Source organism: Borostomias antarcticus (assembly GCF_949987555.1).
Source record: "Borostomias antarcticus genome assembly, chromosome: 4".
In the NCBI taxonomy this organism is placed as follows: Eukaryota; Metazoa; Chordata; class Actinopteri; order Stomiiformes; family Stomiidae; genus Borostomias; species Borostomias antarcticus.
The window spans coordinates 1434767-1454673 of record NC_140237.1 but is presented as its reverse complement, the minus strand read 5'-3'; the positions used below and the strand labels follow the sequence as shown (position 1 = coordinate 1454673).

The window sequence follows — 19907 nt, the reverse complement described above, 5'->3', positions numbered from 1 at the left end:
AGTTAGTACATGATCACTACGTCTGTTCTTACAGTTACAGTGGCTGTTATCAACGTTAGTGATGCTGACTAGACTAGCTAGACTAGACTAGACTAGCTAGGCCCTCCGTGCCCTGTCCAGTTACTCCTCCTCAAACTATCTCTCTCATTAGATCAATACTGACTGGTTAGCAGTTAACCAGCCAGTTAGGCAATGGCACAATTAACATGTTGGCTCACTTTACCTAGCTTGGGAATCGCCTAAATCCCAGATGTAAAGATCACCAGGGTAAGGTATATTACACGTCTTAGCAAGTTCATTTTAGGTTACGATTTCAGTGTTGACGACCTTGCCCATCTGATAAACTACAGGACTACTACTTGAGGTTGGTCAAAGACACGCACAGCATGCCTGCATGCCTTTTGCCAAATCTTGCAGTTAGTCTTGTGCCTGGAAAACTGCAAAATAAATGATTGAAGAATGCCATGAGACATGCATGCTCTGCAGATCAATCAACCGCCATACTGGAGCTCTGAAAAGCTTGGTGATTTGATTATTACATTATTATTACATTATCAGCTGTGCTGGTGGTGGAATAGAAGAATAGAATGGCTGTATGAGGCATTCCTGAGAAGTCAAAAAATGGCCTTTGTTACTCACTTGAATTTGCCAAGTACATTTTATGTAATTTATAATTGCACAAAAGTGCAGCATTTGACTTCCTCATATCCATCCAGACATGGTTTTATTGGCATGTGCTGTAACATGCGTTCAGGGAGTTGTTACCCCTGAGTCTTATTCTTTCATGCTCCACACTTGGCAGGCACTCCCATTAACAGACCATTAGGCCCCCACACTGTACCAAACACTCACAGAGGTTAGTGTGATGCAATACACTCCCATTAACAGACCATTAGGCCCCCACACTGTACCAAACACTCACAGAGGTTAGTGTGATGCAATACACTCCCATTAACAGACCATTAGGCCCCCACACTGTACCAAACACTCACAGAGGTTAGTGTGATGCAATACACTCCCATTAACAGACCATTAGGCCCCCACACTGTACCAAACACTCACAGAGGTTAGTGTGATGCAATACACACAAGTCTAACCCATGAGGGAGAAATGCAGGTCACTCCTGAACTATAAGGCTAAGGAATTATCCAGACCATATCCATGTGAAATCCATTCTTCACACTTTTAGAGAAAGAGACAAAAGTAGTTGTAAGATTAAGCGTTAAATATAATGCATGTTTAGTCCATGAATGGATTAATTTGTGTAGCAGATTAAATACTGGCTTGTGTTCAAAGATAGCCTATTGGCCAGTATCCAGTAGCAGTTTGGATATTTTGTGCAAGCAGTATAGCCTATATGTGAAAGAAGAGTCACTTCTCTTAAATCAGTGTCACATCTATTGATGACCTACTTCAGTCAGTGTGCCAGCCAACTAGATAAAACAGGTTAATGATCAATTTAAAGTAATGTGGAAATACTTTTAATTTAGGGCACTTTCACACCTAAAGGTCCAGACCAAGGTCCGAACCAGAATCCCGTTTGGCGCTTTCACATTTGTTATTTTTTATTGATTAGTTCCATAACTTTCGCTTTCACACCAGCGGACCAAAGGATTTTTGGTAGCTGACCTACATTATGTCGTCATCGTTTGCATGGGGGTGCGTCTCCCTATACTTGACACTGATTGGTTTGAGGATGCACTTGATCCGAAAGTGCTTACCTTTGATTTCACATTAGGCAGCAGCGAACCTTGGTTCGAGCCGATACCACCTCCTGAGGCGCACTGTGTTCCAGGAGGTTTCACACCTGTCAATTTGGTTCAGATCAAACCGGAAAGTCTGAAAGTCCGGACTAAACAACGTAGGTGTGAAAGGGTCCTTACACTAAATGTGTTGATGGCCCACAGTGAGGCCTTGGTCTAACCAGCTCTATTATTACCCACACGTAGCCTAGGTCTAGTCCTTGGTCTAACCAGCTCTATTATTACCCACACGTAGCCTAGGTCTAGGCCTTGGTCTAACCAGCTCTATTATTACCCACACGTAGCCTAGGTCTAGGCCTTGGTCTAACCAGCTATATTATTACCCACACGTAGCCTAGGTCTAGGCCTTGGTCTAACCAGCTATATTATTACCCACACGTAGCCTAGGTCTAGGCCTTGGTCTAACCAGCTATATTATTACCCACACGTAGCCTAGGTCTAGGCCTTGGTCTAACCAGCTATATTATTACCCACACGTAGCCTAGGTCTAGGCCTTGGTCTAACCAGCTATATTATTACCCACACGTAGCCTAGGTCTAGGCCTTGGTCTAACCAGCTCTATTATTACCCACACGTAGCCTAGGTCTAGGCCTTGGTCTAACCAGCTCTATTATTACCCACACGTAGCCTAGGTCTAGGCCTTGGTCTAACCAGCTATATTATTACCCACACGTAGCCTAGGTCTAGGCCTTGGTCTAACCAGCTATATTATTACCCACACGTAGCCTAGGTCTAGGCCTTGGTCTAACCAGCTATATTATTACCCACACGTAGCCTAGGTCTAGGCCTTGGTCTAACCAGCTATATTATTACCCACACGTAGCCTAGGTCTAGGCCTTGGTCTAACCAGCTCTATTATTACCCACACGTAGCCTAGGTCTAGGCCTTGGTCTAACCAGCTCTATTATTACCCACACGTAGCCTAGGTCTAGGCCTTGGTCTAACCAGCTATATTATTACCCACACGTAGCCTAGGTCTAGGCCTTGGTCTAACCAGCTATATTATTACCCACACGTAGCCTAGGTCTAGGCCTTGGTCTAACCAGCTATATTATTACCCACACGTAGCCTAGGTCTAGGCCTTGGTCTAACCAGCTATATTATTACCCACACGTAGCCTAGGTCTAGGCCTTGGTCTAACCAGCTATATTATTACCCACACGTAGCCTAGGTCTAGGCCTTGGTCTAACCAGCTCTATTATTACCCACACGTAGCCTAGGTCTAGGCCTTGGTCTAACCAGCTATATTATTACCCACACGTAGCCTAGGTCTAGGCCTTGGTCTAACCAGCTATATTATTACCCACACGTAGCCTAGGTCTAGGCCTTGGTCTAACCAGCTATATTATTACCCACACGTAGCCTAGGTCTAGGCCTTGGTCTAACCAGCTCTATTATTACCCACACGTAGCCTAGGTCTAGGCCTTGGTCTAACCAGCTCTATTATTACCCACACGTAGCCTAGGTCTAGGCCTTGGTCTAACCAGCTCTATTATTACCCACACGTAGCCTAGGTCTAGGCCTTGGTCTAACCAGCTCTATTATTACCCACACGTAGCCTAGGTCTAGGCCTTGGTCTAACCAGCTTTATTATTACCCACACGTAGCCTAGGTCTAGGCCTTGGTCTAACCAGCTCTATTATTACCCACACGTAGCCTAGGTCTAGGCCTTGGTCTAACCAGCTATATTATTACCCACACGTAGCCTAGGTCTAGGCCTTGGTCTAACCAGCTTTATTATTACCCACACGTAGCCTAGGTCTAGGGAAACCCAATTGACTTAACAGATCTGTTTTACACTATGAACCATGGCAAAACAGAAATGTAGTCTATAACTTGATCAGTAGTCTAGATTGATCAGATAGATTGTATCAGGGAAAACTAGCCATAAATGAATACAATTCATGGTTACACTGCTGTGTGATTGACAATCCAATTATCTAAAACATTTAGACTGTTATAAGCTTTGCCGGGCTTACCACACTGTGTGTTATCCTGTGCTGGATTTATTTGGAGTTCCCAGCCTGATCAGGTAAATGCAGTGTCATGATAACACTTTTTTGGTGACTAATAGACTGCATTAGCGAGGTCATGGATTGGCATGTAGGCTATAATTTGGGCCCAGGATGAACATAATATGTGAATAGTATTAGATGTTTCAGGCCTGAGGGCTGGGGCATGTTGTGCTGGATACTGTTAGCTTCTACTCCCATTGCTTTTCAAATAAGGCCTAACTCATTGTCTTCAAGACATCAGAGTTGAACATCAATTAAATCAGTTCCAGTATATTTCAAATTGTACTATGCTTCCTCCCAGAACTGATGGCCCCAGAGTGACGTGCCATGGCTCTGATGATCCCTCCAGTGAAGCTCAAATGGCTGGAGCACCTCAACAGCTCGTGGATCACGGAGGACAGCGAGTCCATCGCCACACGGGAGGGTGTCTCCGTGCTGTACTCCAAGCTGCTGACCAACAAAGAGGTGGTGCTTCTGCCCCAGCAGGTGCTGTGCCTCAAGGGCCCCCAGCTTCCCGACTTCGAGCGGGAGTCACTGTCCAGCGATGAGCAGGAGCACTACCTGGACGCGCTGCTGAGCAGCCAGCTCGCTCTGGCCAAGATGGTGTGCTCCGACTCCCCCTTCGCCGCCGCCCTGCGCAAGCGCCTGCTGGTCCTCCAGCGCATCTTCTACGCCCTCTCCAACAAGTACCACGACAAGGGCAAGGTCAAGCAGCAGCAGCACTCGCCTGAGAACAACTCGGGCTCGGCGGACCTGCACTCCATCAGCGAGCGCCCGCGCTCCAGCACCGACGCCCTGATTGAAATGGGCGTGCGCACGGGCCTCAGCTTGCTGTTCGCCCTGCTGCGCCAGAGCTGGATGATGCCGCCGCCGCTCGGCCCCAACGGAGGAGGAGGAGGAGGCCTCAACCTCTGCAACGATGTCATCCACACTGCCATCGACGTGGTCAGTTCCCTCCCGCCTCTGTCGCTGGCCAACGAGAGCAAAATCCCGCCCATGGGCCTGGACTGCTTGGCCCAGGTCACCACCTTCCTCAAAGGGGTGACGATGCCAAATTCCGGGGCAGACATTTTGGGCCGGAGGTTGGCGGCAGAGCTGCTGGTGGGCTTGGCCGCCCAGAGGGGCTCGTTGCGCTACCTGCTGGAGTGGATAGAGATGGCGCTGGCAGCGGCAGCTGTGGTCAGCACCATGGAGAAGAGCAAGGTAGCACAGAACCAGGAGGGCCTGATTGGCTACGACGGCTTCATGAACATCCTGATTCAGATGAGACGTTCTTTGGTAAGTCCTCAAGAAACCATTGATGTTCCTTTGCAGATTTTTGAGTGAGATACCTTCATTGTTGCTTTGGAGGCCGTTTTTTAACACCCTGCCTGAAAAATGATCAAAGAGTTCAAACTGGTTTGGGCCATTGTGTGGGCTGTCTGCTCATTAGGGAGCTCTGCGTTTTGAAGGCTTGTACCCTGATTGAACCAGATGTTCTGCAGATAAAACAGATGTAGTGCAGTTAGATAGGACTAACGTATGCTGTGCATTGTTCTCTTATCTGATTGTCCTAGGGCTCGTCTGCAGATCGCAGCCAGTGGAGGGAGCCCACGCGCACGTCGGACGGCCTGTGCTCTTTATACGAGGCAGCGCTCTGCCTGTTTGAAGAGGTAAAGACCAGCATGTGGGCTTTCCTTTCATTTGTCAGCCTTTGGGTGAAATCTCCTACTTGATGTTTGAAGTCCGATGTGCTGAAGCACGCAGTCTTTTCCCTACCTCTTTATGTGTTTTATCCACATGTAAGCACTCCGCTAATGGCAGACAGTAGTAATAAGTACTAGTATACTCGGTATTGTGGAAACTCATCTAGGACAAGTTAAAGCGTGAGCGAGAGAGAGAGAGAGAGAGAGAGAGAGAGAGAGAGAGAGAGACTAACCAATGCCATCACCTCTGTGTTCATATCTCCACCATCTTTCCACTCCAGGTATGCAGGATGGCATCGGACTACTCCCGCACCTGCGCCAGCCCGGACAGCATACAGACTGGCGAAGCGCCCATGGTGTCGGAGACGTGCGAGGTGTACGTGTGGGGCAGTAACAGCAGTCACCAGCTGGTGGAGGGCACCCAAGAGAAGATCCTGCAGCCCAAACTGGCACCCAGCTTTGCAGACGCTCAGACAGTAAGACAGACAGAAGAGAGTCTTTTAAAGCCACCTAGACCTGATCAATATCCCCAGCTGTATATGTGTGCGAGTTTGTGTGTGTGTGTGCGTGTGTATGTGGCTGTGTGTGGTTGTGTGCGTGCGTGTGTGTGTGTGTGTGTGTTGGCGGTGGGGGAGTGTGTCATCAGAGTAGGCTTTCATGAGCCTCAGCTGTCCATTTATACTAATACTGGATATGAAAGAGCCGCTCAAGTCTGGCATGGGAGAGTTGAACATTTTAAAGTTTAGCTCATATGTTGTTTGAAATTGTCTTTAATTTACTTTAACTGTAATAGTAGATAAGTAGTATAAATAAAAAGTCATGTGATCAACAGAAATGGAACCCTGTTGTTCACGGTGTCATGTTTGGTTTTCAGATTGAGGCCGGCCAGTACTGCACCTTCGTCATCTCCTCTGACGGCTCTGTCCGTGCCTGCGGCAAAGGCAGCTACGGACGCCTGGGCCTGGGCGATTCCAACAACCAATCCACACTCAAGAAGCTGACCTTTGAGCCCCACCGCGCCATCAAGAAGGTGTCGTCCTCTAAGGGCTCGGACGGCCACACGCTGGCCTTCACCACAGAGGGCGAGGTGTTCAGCTGGGGCGATGGGGACTATGGCAAGCTGGGCCATGGGAACAGCTCCACACAGAAGTACCCCAAACTCATCCAGGGACCCCTGCAGGGAAAGGTAGGTTGACCATGTCCACTGGTGTGACGGGCTTGGCTTGAATCATTTTGAACTGATGCATCGAGGTCCTATCTGTGCTCATTGCAACATTGGAATAAGTTGTTACATTACAGGCATTGAATGAGATGGCTGATCATAGCTGTGGGTGTGTGTTGTGTGGCAGGTGGTGGTGTGTGTGTCTGCTGGCTACAGACACAGCGCTGCGGTCAGTGAGGATGGAGAGCTTTACACGTGGGGCGAAGGAGATTTTGGCAGATTAGGTAACACATCAGCACCTGGCATTTAACAACTCCACAAGCTTGTATCTGTGTATACAACAGACACTATCATGTACTATATTTCATATATATTTCAAGATACAAGTCCCATCTGTTGACAATGTCCTGTGTGTCTCTGGGTGTGGTGGTGCTTGTGTACGTGTGAAGGTCACGGCGACAGCAACAGCAGAAACATTCCTACTCTGGTGAAAGACATCAGCAATGTGGGCGAGGTGTCCTGTGGGAGCTCACACACCATCGCTCTGTCCAAGGACGGACGCACCGTGTGGTCCTTTGGAGGAGGGGACAACGGTGGGGGACATCTCAACTTTACTCAATCCAAGAGATTTGTCTTTGTAGTGTGAATTTTCAAAAGTCCCAAATACAGTAGGACTCCACTTATCCGAACCCAACGGGACCGAAGGTCGTTCGTATCTCTGAAATGTCCGGATGACTGAAACTTATGTTAAAATGCACCAAATTCAATAAGTGGTATATACTTGTTCCATATAGACTCATAATAGACCGATAAATACCCTTAATTACTTGTGAAAATGCATCAAAATTCCAATCAAATAGCCAACTAAACTCATACAGCCTAGCCTATAATAGACCTACAGTAGCCTTGAATAAAATAAACAAATTTCCACTTGAGTGCGTGCTTTGATTAAATACAGTACTTTATTCTCAAATGAGGCGTACGCTGCATCGATAGGCTACTGTATTCGCAGAACAAAATGGTATAGCCTAAAAACAACCCAACATTAGAACTATTAGAGCAAATTATAATCAATAAATAAATAAATGAAATGACAGACAAGTTGTCGTGTCTTAGGCTATTGTAGCCTAAAAGAAAGTCTCTTAAACAACCGATGTAGGCTAACGTGGCCTAGGCTGTAGGCTATTATTTAACAAATACAGTAGGTCTAGGCTAATCTACATGCTCACAACACGTCTGTGTTCCTGAAGTCCATTTACTGGGAACGAATAATGACTCGATGCTGCTTCAGGTTGCTGACGCGCTTTCTGGCTACCAAGGAATGCAGCTCTCGCGCAGCAGACTCGTTTGCGTTTTGCGATCGACATTAAAGTAACAAAGAAATGAAACGTGACAGTAGGCTACAGCCTACAGGCAACATGTAGGTCTACATACAGTTCTGTTTTTATTCACAGTAGGATACAGTACTGTCATGAAAATCCCACCAGTTACCAGATAGCAGGCTAAAAAAAAAGAAAGAAGTTTTTTAAGCCTGTCCGGTAGACCGGGAGGTTCGGATCTCTGAAGTCTGGATGAGTGGGGTCCTACTGTATAACTGTAAAGTCTGTTCTCTAGAATAGACTAGAATAGAACATGTCCCTTCTCTGGTATGTCCCAGATCACTGAGGCCGTAGGTTTTTACAGGGCTGACCCGCAGACGCCTCTTTTTTATTTTATTCCCCATCCCCATCCCCTAGGGGGCTTTTACCCCCCTATCCCCTAGGGGGCTTTTACCCCCCCATCCCCTAGGGGACTTTTACCCCCCTATCCCCTAGGGGCCTTTACCCCCCTATCCCCTAGGGGGCTTTTACCCCCCCATCCCCTAGGGGACTTTTACCCCCCCATCCCCTAGGGGGCTTTTACCCCCCCATCCCCTAGGGGGCTTTTACCCCCCCCATCCCCTAGGGGGCTTTTACCCCCCTATCCCCTAGGGGCCTTTACCCCCCCATCCCCTAGGGGGCTTTTACCCCCCTATCCCCTAGGGGGCTTTTACCCCCCCATCCCCTAGGGGCCTTTACCCCCACCTAGGCCCTTATTGTAAATAAGAGTTGCTCTTAATTAACTTGCCTAGCAAAATAAAGGTTGATGATGAAGACATGGTGGATTTAGGGATTGAACCCAAGACTTGTGGGACCCAAGACTCCATGGGACCTCCACCTCTGGACTGTCACATGGACATGTTTATTCATACGTAGTCACATTCATGGGACGTCCACCTCTGGACTGTCACATGTACATGTTTATTCATACGTAGTCACATTCATGGGACGTCCACCTCTGGACTGTCACATGTACATGTTTATTCATGGGTCGTCCACTCTGGACTGTCACATGTACATGTTTATTCATATGTAGTCCATTCTAAAACACACAATATCCACTAACCCCTGAACCCTTTCACACCTAGAACTGTCTATCTAGTCTACAAAACCTTAATACTCAGAAAATACTTGATGTGATCCGTTGTCTCCTGCAGGTAAACTGGGTCACGGCGATACCAACCGCGTGTACAAGCCCAAAGTGGTGGAGGCCCTGCAGGGCATGTTCATCAGGAAAGTGTGCGCAGGAAGCCAGTCGTCTCTAGCCCTGACTTCCACCGGACAGGTAGGGCCTGGCCTAATCACTGGAATGCAACACCACCACCACCACCAGCTGTGTGTGTGTGTGTGTGTGTGTGTGTGTGTGTGTGTGTGTGTGTGTGTGTGTGTGTGTGTGTGTGTGTGTGTGTGTGTGTGTGTGTGTGTGTGTGTGTGTGTGTGTGTGGTGTGAGGGTTGTGGGGTAACAATCCTGAAATTCTGGTGTTCTGTGTCTTAAGGAACTCTTGTATATATAAACCAGTGTTTACACTCTTCTCCCTGGGTGCGAGTGGGAGGTTTTAGTGATGTGTTTACAGTACAGTCAGCCAGATGGTCTCTGTAAAAAAACAAACATATAACATGATTACAGGCCTGTCTGACCATAACCTGACCCTTGTCTCAAGAAAACATAGAAACCTGCTCTTCCAGCAAAAAGATGGAGCAGTTAAGAATACCAAAGGGTGAAATGGAAAACTAAGAAAATGCCTTAAAAAAAATCAAATGGTCTGATCATCTCATTTATGGTCAACTTGATGACAACTGCAATGTCTTTATGTCAGTGACACAAAAAACAATATAAAGTTTTATGAAGGTAGTAAAATCAAAACCAGGGAAAAAAGATAATCTTCCACGGCTAAACAGTGAAATATGGGCACTAATGAAACAGCGGGACCAGGCTCTCAAGATGGCCCTGAAGTCTAAATTAGTACACAGTAGACATGTTTTCACTTCACTTAGAAACAAAGTTATAAAAGAAATTAGAGATGCAAAGGAAAACTTCTTTATTAATTTAATCAGAGCCAAGAGCCCCAGGGAGCTACTACGAAATGGAAATACAACCTCTGACCCAACTGAAATTGCAACAGCTCTAAATACATATTTTATAGACTCCGTAAAGACTTTAACTCATTCTCCCAGTTCTTCAAACCAACAAATATCCCCAAGCACTACTACTCTAGCTCTTAATTTGGATAATCAGTTCTCTAAATAATTCTAAAGCTAGGGATGCATTTGGAATGGACACATCCCTTCTTAAAGATAATAAAGAATCACTTACTGCGCCAATCACCAGCATGATAATTTGGTTCATTAATGAAGCTGCCTTCCCTAGTTCGTGGAAGACGGCAATTATTACACCCATTTTTAAATCAGGAGATCCGACAACAATAAGCAACTACAGACCAATAAGCATACTTCCTGCAATCTCCAAGGTTGCAGAAAAATGGGTTGCAGAGTAGCCTATACACTCTACATCCAATGCAGTTTGGTTTCAGGAAACACCACTCGACAGAGACAGCAAACTGCCTTCTCTAGGAAAACATCAAGTCAAAAATGGACGCAGGAGGTGTAATTGGAGCTGTCTTCCTTGACTTAAAAAAAGCATTCGATACAGTTGATCATCAGGTCCTCATGACCAAATTGTCGCATTTTAACTTTTCACCAAACACTATTAAGTGGATTGGATCATATCTTGCTAACAGAAAACAGTGTGTCAGAGTCCAGAACACCACCTCTGCAACTTCTGAAAACACTCTTGGAGTCCCTCAAGGTTCAATCCTTGGACCTCTGCTTTTTAGTCTGTACATCAATGATTTACCCAGTAACTGTCCGTCTAATGTATCCTGCCAAATGTACGCAGATGACACTGTCATATATGTCAGTGCAAGAACAAAACAGCAAGCTGCTCAAGAACTATCCAATGCCATGATTAATGTTTCAAACTGTCTGAGAAGTTCTCACCTACATCTCAATGTGTCAAAAACTGTCTGTATGTTCTTCTCAAAGAGAGCAAGTACTGGTATAGACCCTGATGTACATGTGCTTGGAACTAGGCTAGAAGAAGTTAGTGTTTAAATACCTAGGAATCATCATTGACTGAACAAACTCAAATTCAATATATGAAACTTCAGGTACATTAGAAATAACCTGACCATTAACGCAGCTAAATTATACTTTAATGCCATGATTGTGTCACGTATGACCTACTGTATGACAAGCTGGACACATGCATGCAAGTCCACACTGCAGCCAATTGAAATATCCCACAAAAATGCTCTCAAAACCCTTGATAAAAAAAACCTCCAGATACCATCACTGTAATATCCTGAAGACATATCAGATAATGAGTTGGGAAAATGTAATGAAATATGCAGACTCAGTTTTGGTATATAAAGTCCTTCATGGTCTAGCCCCTCCTCCTCTAAAGGAATTTCTAAAAACGAACACCCGCTCCACTCGAGCGGGCTCCATTCAGGACCAGTCTCTTTGGACAGTCCCTGTTTTCCTACCGAGCCTCACACACATGGAACACAATACCAAGCGTGATCCGGGAAATACCGACCCTTACATCCTTTAGAAAACAGAAAATATGGACACTGGAGTACTGTATTCCTACTCCATCTTCATATACTGTACTGTACAGTAGGCATAGGGGACAGATTTCTATTAGGGATGTCCCGAAGACACTTTTTTCACTTCCGATACCGATACTGGGCTTTGGGTATCTGTTATACCCTTCTCAATCCACTATTATTATTATTTATTCATCTTGAATTATAATAGTTGTGTACCCAGTGGAATGGTATTAGCCTGTTCAGACCAGAGATTGCTCTGTTTGCTCCTCTTGTTTTGCCGAGGGGAGACTAGCCTGACACTCACACTCACATTCCTACAATTCAGATTCCGGGGCTGGAGCCAGGCTCAGGGGATACCACTGGAGTCGGGACAGCTGTCAAACTTTCAACTCAAATTCGCAGGCAGCACAATAAATAACGCCTTTTCTAATTTCTCTTTCTAAACATGCATGGTTCAGCCCACACTGTCCATCCACTTCAGATGCCCCCATCTTTTTGGGCAGTGTTTCACATGGGCAGTGTTTCACAGGTTTGGGCAGTTTGTGGATGATAGTCTGCCTCCTCAACTGGCGTTAGAGCTCAATCTGTCTCATTTTTCCCAGCGGATATCTTTGGGAAGCAGTGTTGTGATATTAGTAGGCTATAGGCGCACAGCGGAGGGGAGAGGGGTTCTCCCCCCAGTCTTCAGTCTCGTTTAACATCTCAATAACTAGGGTAATAGTGTAGGTCTAATAACTAGGGTAATATTGTAGGTCTAATAACTACCCTTCTACAGTAGGGTAATAGTGTAGGTCTTATAACTAGGGTAATAGTGTAGGTCTAATAACTACCCTTCTACAGTAGGGTAATAGTGTAGGTCTAATAACTACCCTTCTACAGTAGGGTAATAGTGTAGGTCTAATAACTAGGGTAATAGTGTAGGTCTAATAACTACCCTTCTACAGTAGGGTAATAGTGTAGGTCTAATAACTACCCTTCTACAGTAGGGTAATAGTGTAGGTCTAATAACTAGGGTAATAGTGTAGGTCTAATAACTACCCTTCTACAGTAGGGTAATAGTGTAGGTCTAATAACTAGGGTAATAGTGTAGGTCTAATAACTACCCTTCTACAGTAGGGTAATAGTGTAGGTCTAATAACTAGGGTAATAGTGTAGGTCTAATAACTACCCTTCTACAGTAGGGTAATAGTGTAGGTCTAATAACTAGGGTAATAGTGTAGATCTAATAACTACCCTTCTACAGTAGGGTAATAGTGTAGGTCTAATAACTAGGGTAATAGTGTAGGTCTAATAACTACCCTTCTACAGTAGGGTAATAGTGTAGGTCTAATAACTACCCTACTACAGTAGGGTAATAGTGTAGGTCTAATGAATAGGGTAATAGTGTAGGTCTAATAACTACCCTACTACAGTAGGGTAATAGTGTAGGTCTAAGAACTAGGGTAATAGTGTAGGTCTAATAACTAGGGTAATAGTGTAGGTCTAATAACTAGGGTAATAACTACAGTAAGGTAATAGTGTAGGTCTAATAACTAGGGTAATAGTGTAGGTCTAATAACTACCCTTCTACAGTAGGGTAATAGTGTAGGTCTAATAACTAGGGTAATAGTGTAGGTCTAATAACTACCCTTCTACAGTAGGGTAATAGTGTAGGTCTAATAACTACCCTTCTACAGTAGGGTAATAGTGTAGGTCTAATAACTAGGGTAATAGTGTAGGTCTAATAACTAGGGTAATAGTGTAGGTCTAATAACTAGGGTAATAGTGTAGGTCTAATAACTAGGGTAATAACTACAGTAAGGTAATAGTGTAGGTCTAATAACTAGGGTAATAGTGTAGGTCTAATAACTACCCTTCTACAGTAGGGTAATAGTGTAGGTCTAATAACTAGGGTAATAGTGTAGGTCTAATAACTACCCTTCTACAGTAGGGTAATAGTGTAGGTCTAATAACTAGGGTAATAGTGTAGGTCTAAGAACTAGGGTAATAGTGTAGGTCTAATAACTAGGGTAATAGTGTAGGTCTAATAACTAGGGTAATAACTACAGTAAGGTAATAGTGTAGGTCTAATAACTAGGGTAATAGTGTAGGTCTAATAACTACCCTTCTACAGTAGGGTAATAGTGTAGGTCTAATAACTAGGGTAATAGTGTAGGTCTAATAACTACCCTTCTACAGTAGGGTAATAGTGTAGGTCTAATAACTACCCTTCTACAGTAGGGTAATAGTGTAGGTCTAATAACTAGGGTAATAGTGTAGGTCTAATAACTACCCTTCTACAGTAGGGTAATAGTGTAGGTCTAATAACTAGGGTAATAGTGTAGGTCTAATAACTACCCTTCTACAGTAGGGTAATAGTGTAGGTCTAATAACTAGGGTAATAGTGTAGGTCTAATAACTAGGGTAATAGTGTAGGTCTAATAACTACCCTTCTACAGTAGGGTAATAGTGTAGGTCTAATAACTACCCAACTACAGTAGGGTAATAGTGTAGGTCTAATAACTACCCTTCTACATTAGGGTAATAGTGTAGGTCTAATAACTACCCTACTACAGTAGGGTAATAGTGTAGGTCTAATAACTACCCTTCTACAGTAGGGTAATAGTGTAGGTCTAATAACTACCCTTCTACAGTAGGGTAATAGTGTAGGTCTAATAACTACCCTTCTACAGAAGGGTAATAGTGTAGGTCTAATAACTAGTGTAATAGTGTAGGTCTAATAACTACCCTTCTACAGTAGGGTAATAGTGTAGGTCTAATAACTAGGGTAATAGTGTAGGTCTAATAACTACCCTTCTACAGTAGGGTAATAGTGTAGGTCTAATAACTACCCTACTACAGTAGGGTAATAGTGTAGGTCTAAGAACTAGGGTAATAGTGTAGGTCTAATAACTAGGGTAATAGTGTATGTCTAATAACTAGGGTAATAACTACAGTAAGGTAATAGTGTAGGTCTAATAACTAGGGTAATAGTGTAGGTCTAATAACTAGGGTAATAGTGTAGGTCTAATAACTAGGGTAATAGTGTAGGTCTAATAACTACCCTTCTACAGTAGGGTAATAGTGTAGGTCTAATAACTAGGGTAATAGTGTAGGTCTAATAACTACCCTACTACAGTAGGGTAATAGTGTAGGTCTAATAACTACCCTTCTACAGTAGGGTAATAGTGTAGGTCTAATAACTACCCTTCTACAGTAGGGTAATAGTGTAGGTCTAATAACTACCCTTCTACAGAAGGGTAATAGTGTAGGTCTAATAACTAGTGTAATAGTGTAGGTATAATAACTACCCTTCTACAGTAGGGTAATAGTGTAGGTCTAATAACTAGGGTAATAGTGTAGGTCTAATAACTACCCTTCTACAGTAGGGTAATAGTGTAGGTCTAATAACTACCCTACTACAGTAGGGTAATAGTGTAGGTCTAAGAACTAGGGTAATAGTGTAGGTCTAATAACTAGGGTAATAGTGTAGGTCTAATAACTAGGGTAATAACTACAGTAAGGTAATAGTGTAGGTCTAATAACTAGGGTAATAGTGTAGGTCTAATAACTACCCTTCTACAGTAGGGTAATAGTGTAGGTATAATAACTAGGGTAATAGTGTAGGTCTAATAACTACCCTTCTACAGTAGGGTAATAGTGTAGATCTAATAACTAGGGTAATAGTGTAGGTCTAATAACTACCCTTCTACAGTAGGGTAATAGTGTAGGTCTAATAACTAGGGTAATAGTGTAGGTCTAATAACTAGGGTAATAGTGTAGGTCTAATAACTACCCTTCTACAGTAGGGTAATAGTGTAGGTCTAATAACTAGGGTAATAGTGTAGGTCTAATAACTACCCTTCTACAGTAGGGTAATAGTGTAGGTCTAATAACTAGGGTAATAGTGTAGGTCTAATAACTACCCTTCTACAGTAGGGTAATAGTGTAGGTCTAATAACTAGGGTAATAGTGTAGGTCTAATAACTACCCTACTACAGTAGGGTAATAGTGTAGGTCTAATAACTAGGGTAATAGTGTAGGTCTAATAACTACCCTACTACAGTAGGGTAATAGTGTAGGTCTAATAACTAGGGTAATAACTACAGTAAGGTAATAGTGTAGTCTAATAACTAGGGTAATAGTGTAGGTCTAATAACTACAGTAGGGTAATAGTGTAGGTCTAATAACTACAGTAGGGTAATAGTGTAGGTCTAATAACTAGGGTAATAGTGTAGGTATAATAACTACAGTAGGGTAATAGTGTAGGTATAATAACTACAGTAGGGTAATAGTGTAGGTCTAATAACTAGGGTAATAGTGTAGGTCTTTTAACTAGGGTAATAGTGTAGGTCTAATAACTACAGTAGGGTAATAGTGTATGTCTAATAACTAGGGTAATAGTGTAGGTCTAATAACTAGGGTAATAGTGAAGGTCTAATAAATAGGGTAATAGTGTAGGTCTAATAACTACAGTAGGGTAATAGTTTAGGTCTAATAACTACAGTAGGGTAATAGTGTAGGTCTAATAACTACAGTAGGGTAATAGTGTAGGTCTAATAACTCAATAGGGTAATAGTGTAGATCTAATAACTACAGTAGGGTAATAGTGTAGGTCTAATAACTCAATAGGGTAATAGTGTAGGTCTAATAACGAGGGTAATAGTGTAGGTCTAATAACTAGGGTAATAGTGTAGGTCTAATAACTAGGGTAATAGTGTAGTTCTAATAACTAGGGTAATAGTGTAGGTCTAATAACTACAGTAGGGTAATAGTGTAGGTCTAATAACTCAGTAGGGTAATAGTGTAGGTCTAATAACTACAGTAGGGTAATAGTGTAGATCTAATAACTACAGTAGGGTAATAGTGTAGGTCTAATAACTAGGGTAATAGTGTAGGTCTAATAACTAGGGTAATAGTGTAGGTCTAATAACTAGGGTAATAGTGTAGGTCTAATAACTACAGTAGGGTAATAGTGTAGGTCTAATAACTCAGTAGGGTAATAGTGTAGGTCTAATAACTACAGTAGGGTAATAGTGTAGGTCTAAAAACTACAGTAGGGTAATAGTGTAGGTCTAATAACTAGGGTAATAGTGTAGGTCTAATAACTAGGGTAATAGTGTAGGTCTAATAACTACGGTAATAGTGTAGGTCTAATAACTAGGGTAATAGTGCAGGTCTAATAACTCAGTAGGGTAATAGTGTAGGTCTAATAACTACAGTAGGGTAATGGTGTAGGTCTAATAACTAGGGTAATAGTGTAGGTCTAATAACTCAGTAGGGTAATAGTGTAGGTCTAATAACTCAGTAGGGTAATAGTGTAGGTCTAATAACTACAGTAGGGTAATGGTGTAGGTCTAATAACTAGGGTAATAGTGTAGGTCTAATAACTCAGTAGGGTAATAGTGTAGGTCTAATAACTCAGTAGGGTAATAGTGTAGGTCTAATAACTACAGTAGGGTAATAGTGTAGGTCTAATAACTAGGGTAATAGTGTAGGTCTAATAACTCAGTAGGGTAATAGTGTAGGTCTAATAACTACAGTAGGGTAATAGTGTAGGTCTAATAACTCAGTAGGGTAATAGTGTAGGTCTAATAAGTACAGTAGGGTAATAGTGTAGGTCTAATAACTACAGTAATGTAATAGTGTAGGTCTAATAACTACAGTAGGGTAATAGTGTAGGTCTAATAACTCAGTAGGGTAATAGTGTAGGTCTAATAACTACAGTAGGGTAATAATGTAGGTCTAATAACTCAGTAGGGTAATAGTGTAGGTCTAATAACTACAGTAGGGTAATAGTGTAGGTCTAATAACTCAGTAGGGTAATAGTGTAGGTCTAATAACTACAGTAGGGTAATAGTGTAGATCTAATAACTCAGTAGGGTAATAGTGTAGGTCTAATAACTACAGTAGGGTAATAGTGTAGGTCTAATAACTACAGTAGGGTAATAGTGTAGGTCTAATAACTCAATAGGGTAATAGTGTAGATCTAATAACTACAGTAGGGTAATAGTGTAGGTCTAATAACTAGGGTAATAGTGTAGGTCTAATAACTAGGGTAATAGTGTAGGTCTAATAACTAGGGTAATAGTGTAGGTCTAATAACTACAGTAGGGTAATAGTGTAGGTCTAATAACTCAGTAGGGTAATAGTGTAGGTCTAATTACTACAGTAGGGTAATAGTGTAGGTCTAAAAACTACAGTAGGGTAATAGTGTAGGTCTAATAACTCAGTAGGGTAATGGTGTAGGTCTAATAACTACAGTAGGGTAATAGTGTAGGTATAATAACTACAGTAGGGTAATAGTGTAGGTCTAATAACTACAGTAGGGTAATAGTGTAGGTCTAATAACTCAGTAGGGTAATAGTGTAGGTCTAATAACTACAGTAGGGTAATAGTGTAGGTCTAATAACTAGGGTAATAGTGTAGGTCTAATAACTCAGTAGGATAATAGTGTAGGTCTAATAACTACAGTAGGGTAATAGTGTAGGTCTAATAACTAGGGTAATAGTGTAGGTCTAATAACTCAGTAGGGTAATAGTGTAGGTCTAATAACTACAGTAGGGTAATAGTGTAGGTCTAATAACTCAGTAGGGTAATAGTGTAGGTCTAATAAGTACAGTAGGGTAATAGTGTAGGTCTAATAACTACAGTAAGGTAATAGTGTAGGTCTAATAACTACAGTAGGGTAATAGTGTAGGTCTAATAACTACAGTAGGGTAATAGTGTAGGTCTAATAACTCAGTAGGGTAATAGTGTAGGTCTAATAACTACAGTAGGGTAATTGTGTAGGTCTAATAACTCAGTAGGGTAATAGTGTAGGTCTAAAACCTACAGTAGGGTAATAGTGTAGGTCTAATAACTACAGTAGGGTAATAGTGTAGATCTAATAACTCAGTAGGGTAATAGTGTAGGTCTAATAACTACAGTAGGGTAATAGTGTAGGTCTAATAACTACAGTAGGGTAATAGTGTAGGTCTAATAACTCAATAGGGTAATAGTGTAGATCTAATAACTACAGTAGGGTAATAGTGTAGGTCTAATAACTAGGGTAATAGTGTAGGTCTAATAACTAGGGTAATAGTGTAGGTCTAATAACTAGGGTAATAGTGTAGGTCTAATAACTACAGTAGGGTAATAGTGTAGGTCTAATAACTCAGTAGGGTAATAGTGTAGGTCTAATTACTACAGTAGGGTAATAGTGTAGGTCTAAAAACTACAGTAGGGTAATAGTGTAGGTCTAATAACTCAGTAGGGTAATGGTGTAGGTCTAATAACTACAGTAGGGTAATAGTGTAGGTATAATAACTACAGTAGGGTAATAGTGTAGGTCTAATAACTACAGTAGGGTAATAGTGTAGGTCTAATAACTCAGTAGGGTAATAGTGTAGGTCTAATAACTACAGTAGGGTAATAGTGTAGGTCTAATAACTAGGGTAATAGTGTAGGTCTAATAACTCAGTAGGATAATAGTGTAGGTCTAATAACTACAGTAGGGTAATAGTGTATGTCTAATAACTAGGGTAATAGTGTAGGTCTAATAACTCAGTAGGGTAATAGTGTAGGTCTAATAACTACAGTAGGGTAATAGTGTAGGTCTAATAACTCAGTAGGGTAATAGTGTAGGTCTAATAAGTACAGTAGGGTAATAGTGTAGGTCTAATAACTACAGTAAGGTAATAGTGTAGGTCTAATAACTACAGTAGGGTAATAGTGTAGGTCTAATAACTACAGTAGGGTAATAGTGTAGGTCTAATAACTCAGTAGGGTAATAGTGTAGGTCTAATAACTACAGTAGGGTAATTGTGTAGGTCTAATAACTCAGTAGGGTAATAGTGTAGGTCTAAAACCTACAGTAGGGTAATAGTGTAGGTCTAATAACTCAGTAGGGTAATAGTGTAGGTCTAATAACTACAGTAGGGTAATCGTGTAGGTCTAATAACTCAGTAGGGTAATAGTGTAGGTCTAATAACTACAGTAGGGTAATAGTGTAGGTCTAATTACTAGGGTAATAGTGTAGGTCTAATAACTAGGGTAATAGTGTAGGTCTAATAACTACAGTAAGGTAATAGTGTAGGTCTAATAACTACAGTAGGGTAAAAGTGTAGGTGTTGTGTTGTGACTGTGTTGTGGTGTGACTGTTGTGACTGTGTTGTGTTGCAGGTGTATGTGACTGTGTTCTGTTGTGACTGTGTTGTGTTGTAACTGTGTTGTGTTGTGACTGTGTTGTGACTGTGTTGTGTTGTAACTGTGTTGTGTTGTGACTGTGTTGTGTTGTGTTGTGACTGTGTTGTGACTGTGTTGTGTTGCAGGTGGATGTGACTGTGTTGTGT

General features: G+C 42.3%; 1 protein-coding gene across 6 annotated transcripts in view; it reads left to right on the top strand.

Moving 5' to 3' along the window:
* herc1 (HECT and RLD domain containing E3 ubiquitin protein ligase family member 1) overlaps positions 1-19907 on the top strand; it is a 213392-nt gene that overhangs the window by 3877 nt on the left and 189608 nt on the right. For all 6 annotated transcript variants that reach the window (XM_084437244.1, XM_084437243.1, XM_084437242.1 and 3 more), the window contains exons 2-8: positions 4080-5056; positions 5335-5430; positions 5745-5939; positions 6338-6649; positions 6813-6909; positions 7075-7218; positions 9141-9268. In XM_084437244.1, the coding sequence (XP_084293370.1) occupies positions 4106-5056; positions 5335-5430; positions 5745-5939; positions 6338-6649; positions 6813-6909; positions 7075-7218; positions 9141-9268 (1923 nt within the window). In that variant the 5' untranslated portion in view covers positions 4080-4105. The remainder of the gene's footprint in view (positions 1-4079; positions 5057-5334; positions 5431-5744; positions 5940-6337; positions 6650-6812; positions 6910-7074; positions 7219-9140; positions 9269-19907) is intronic.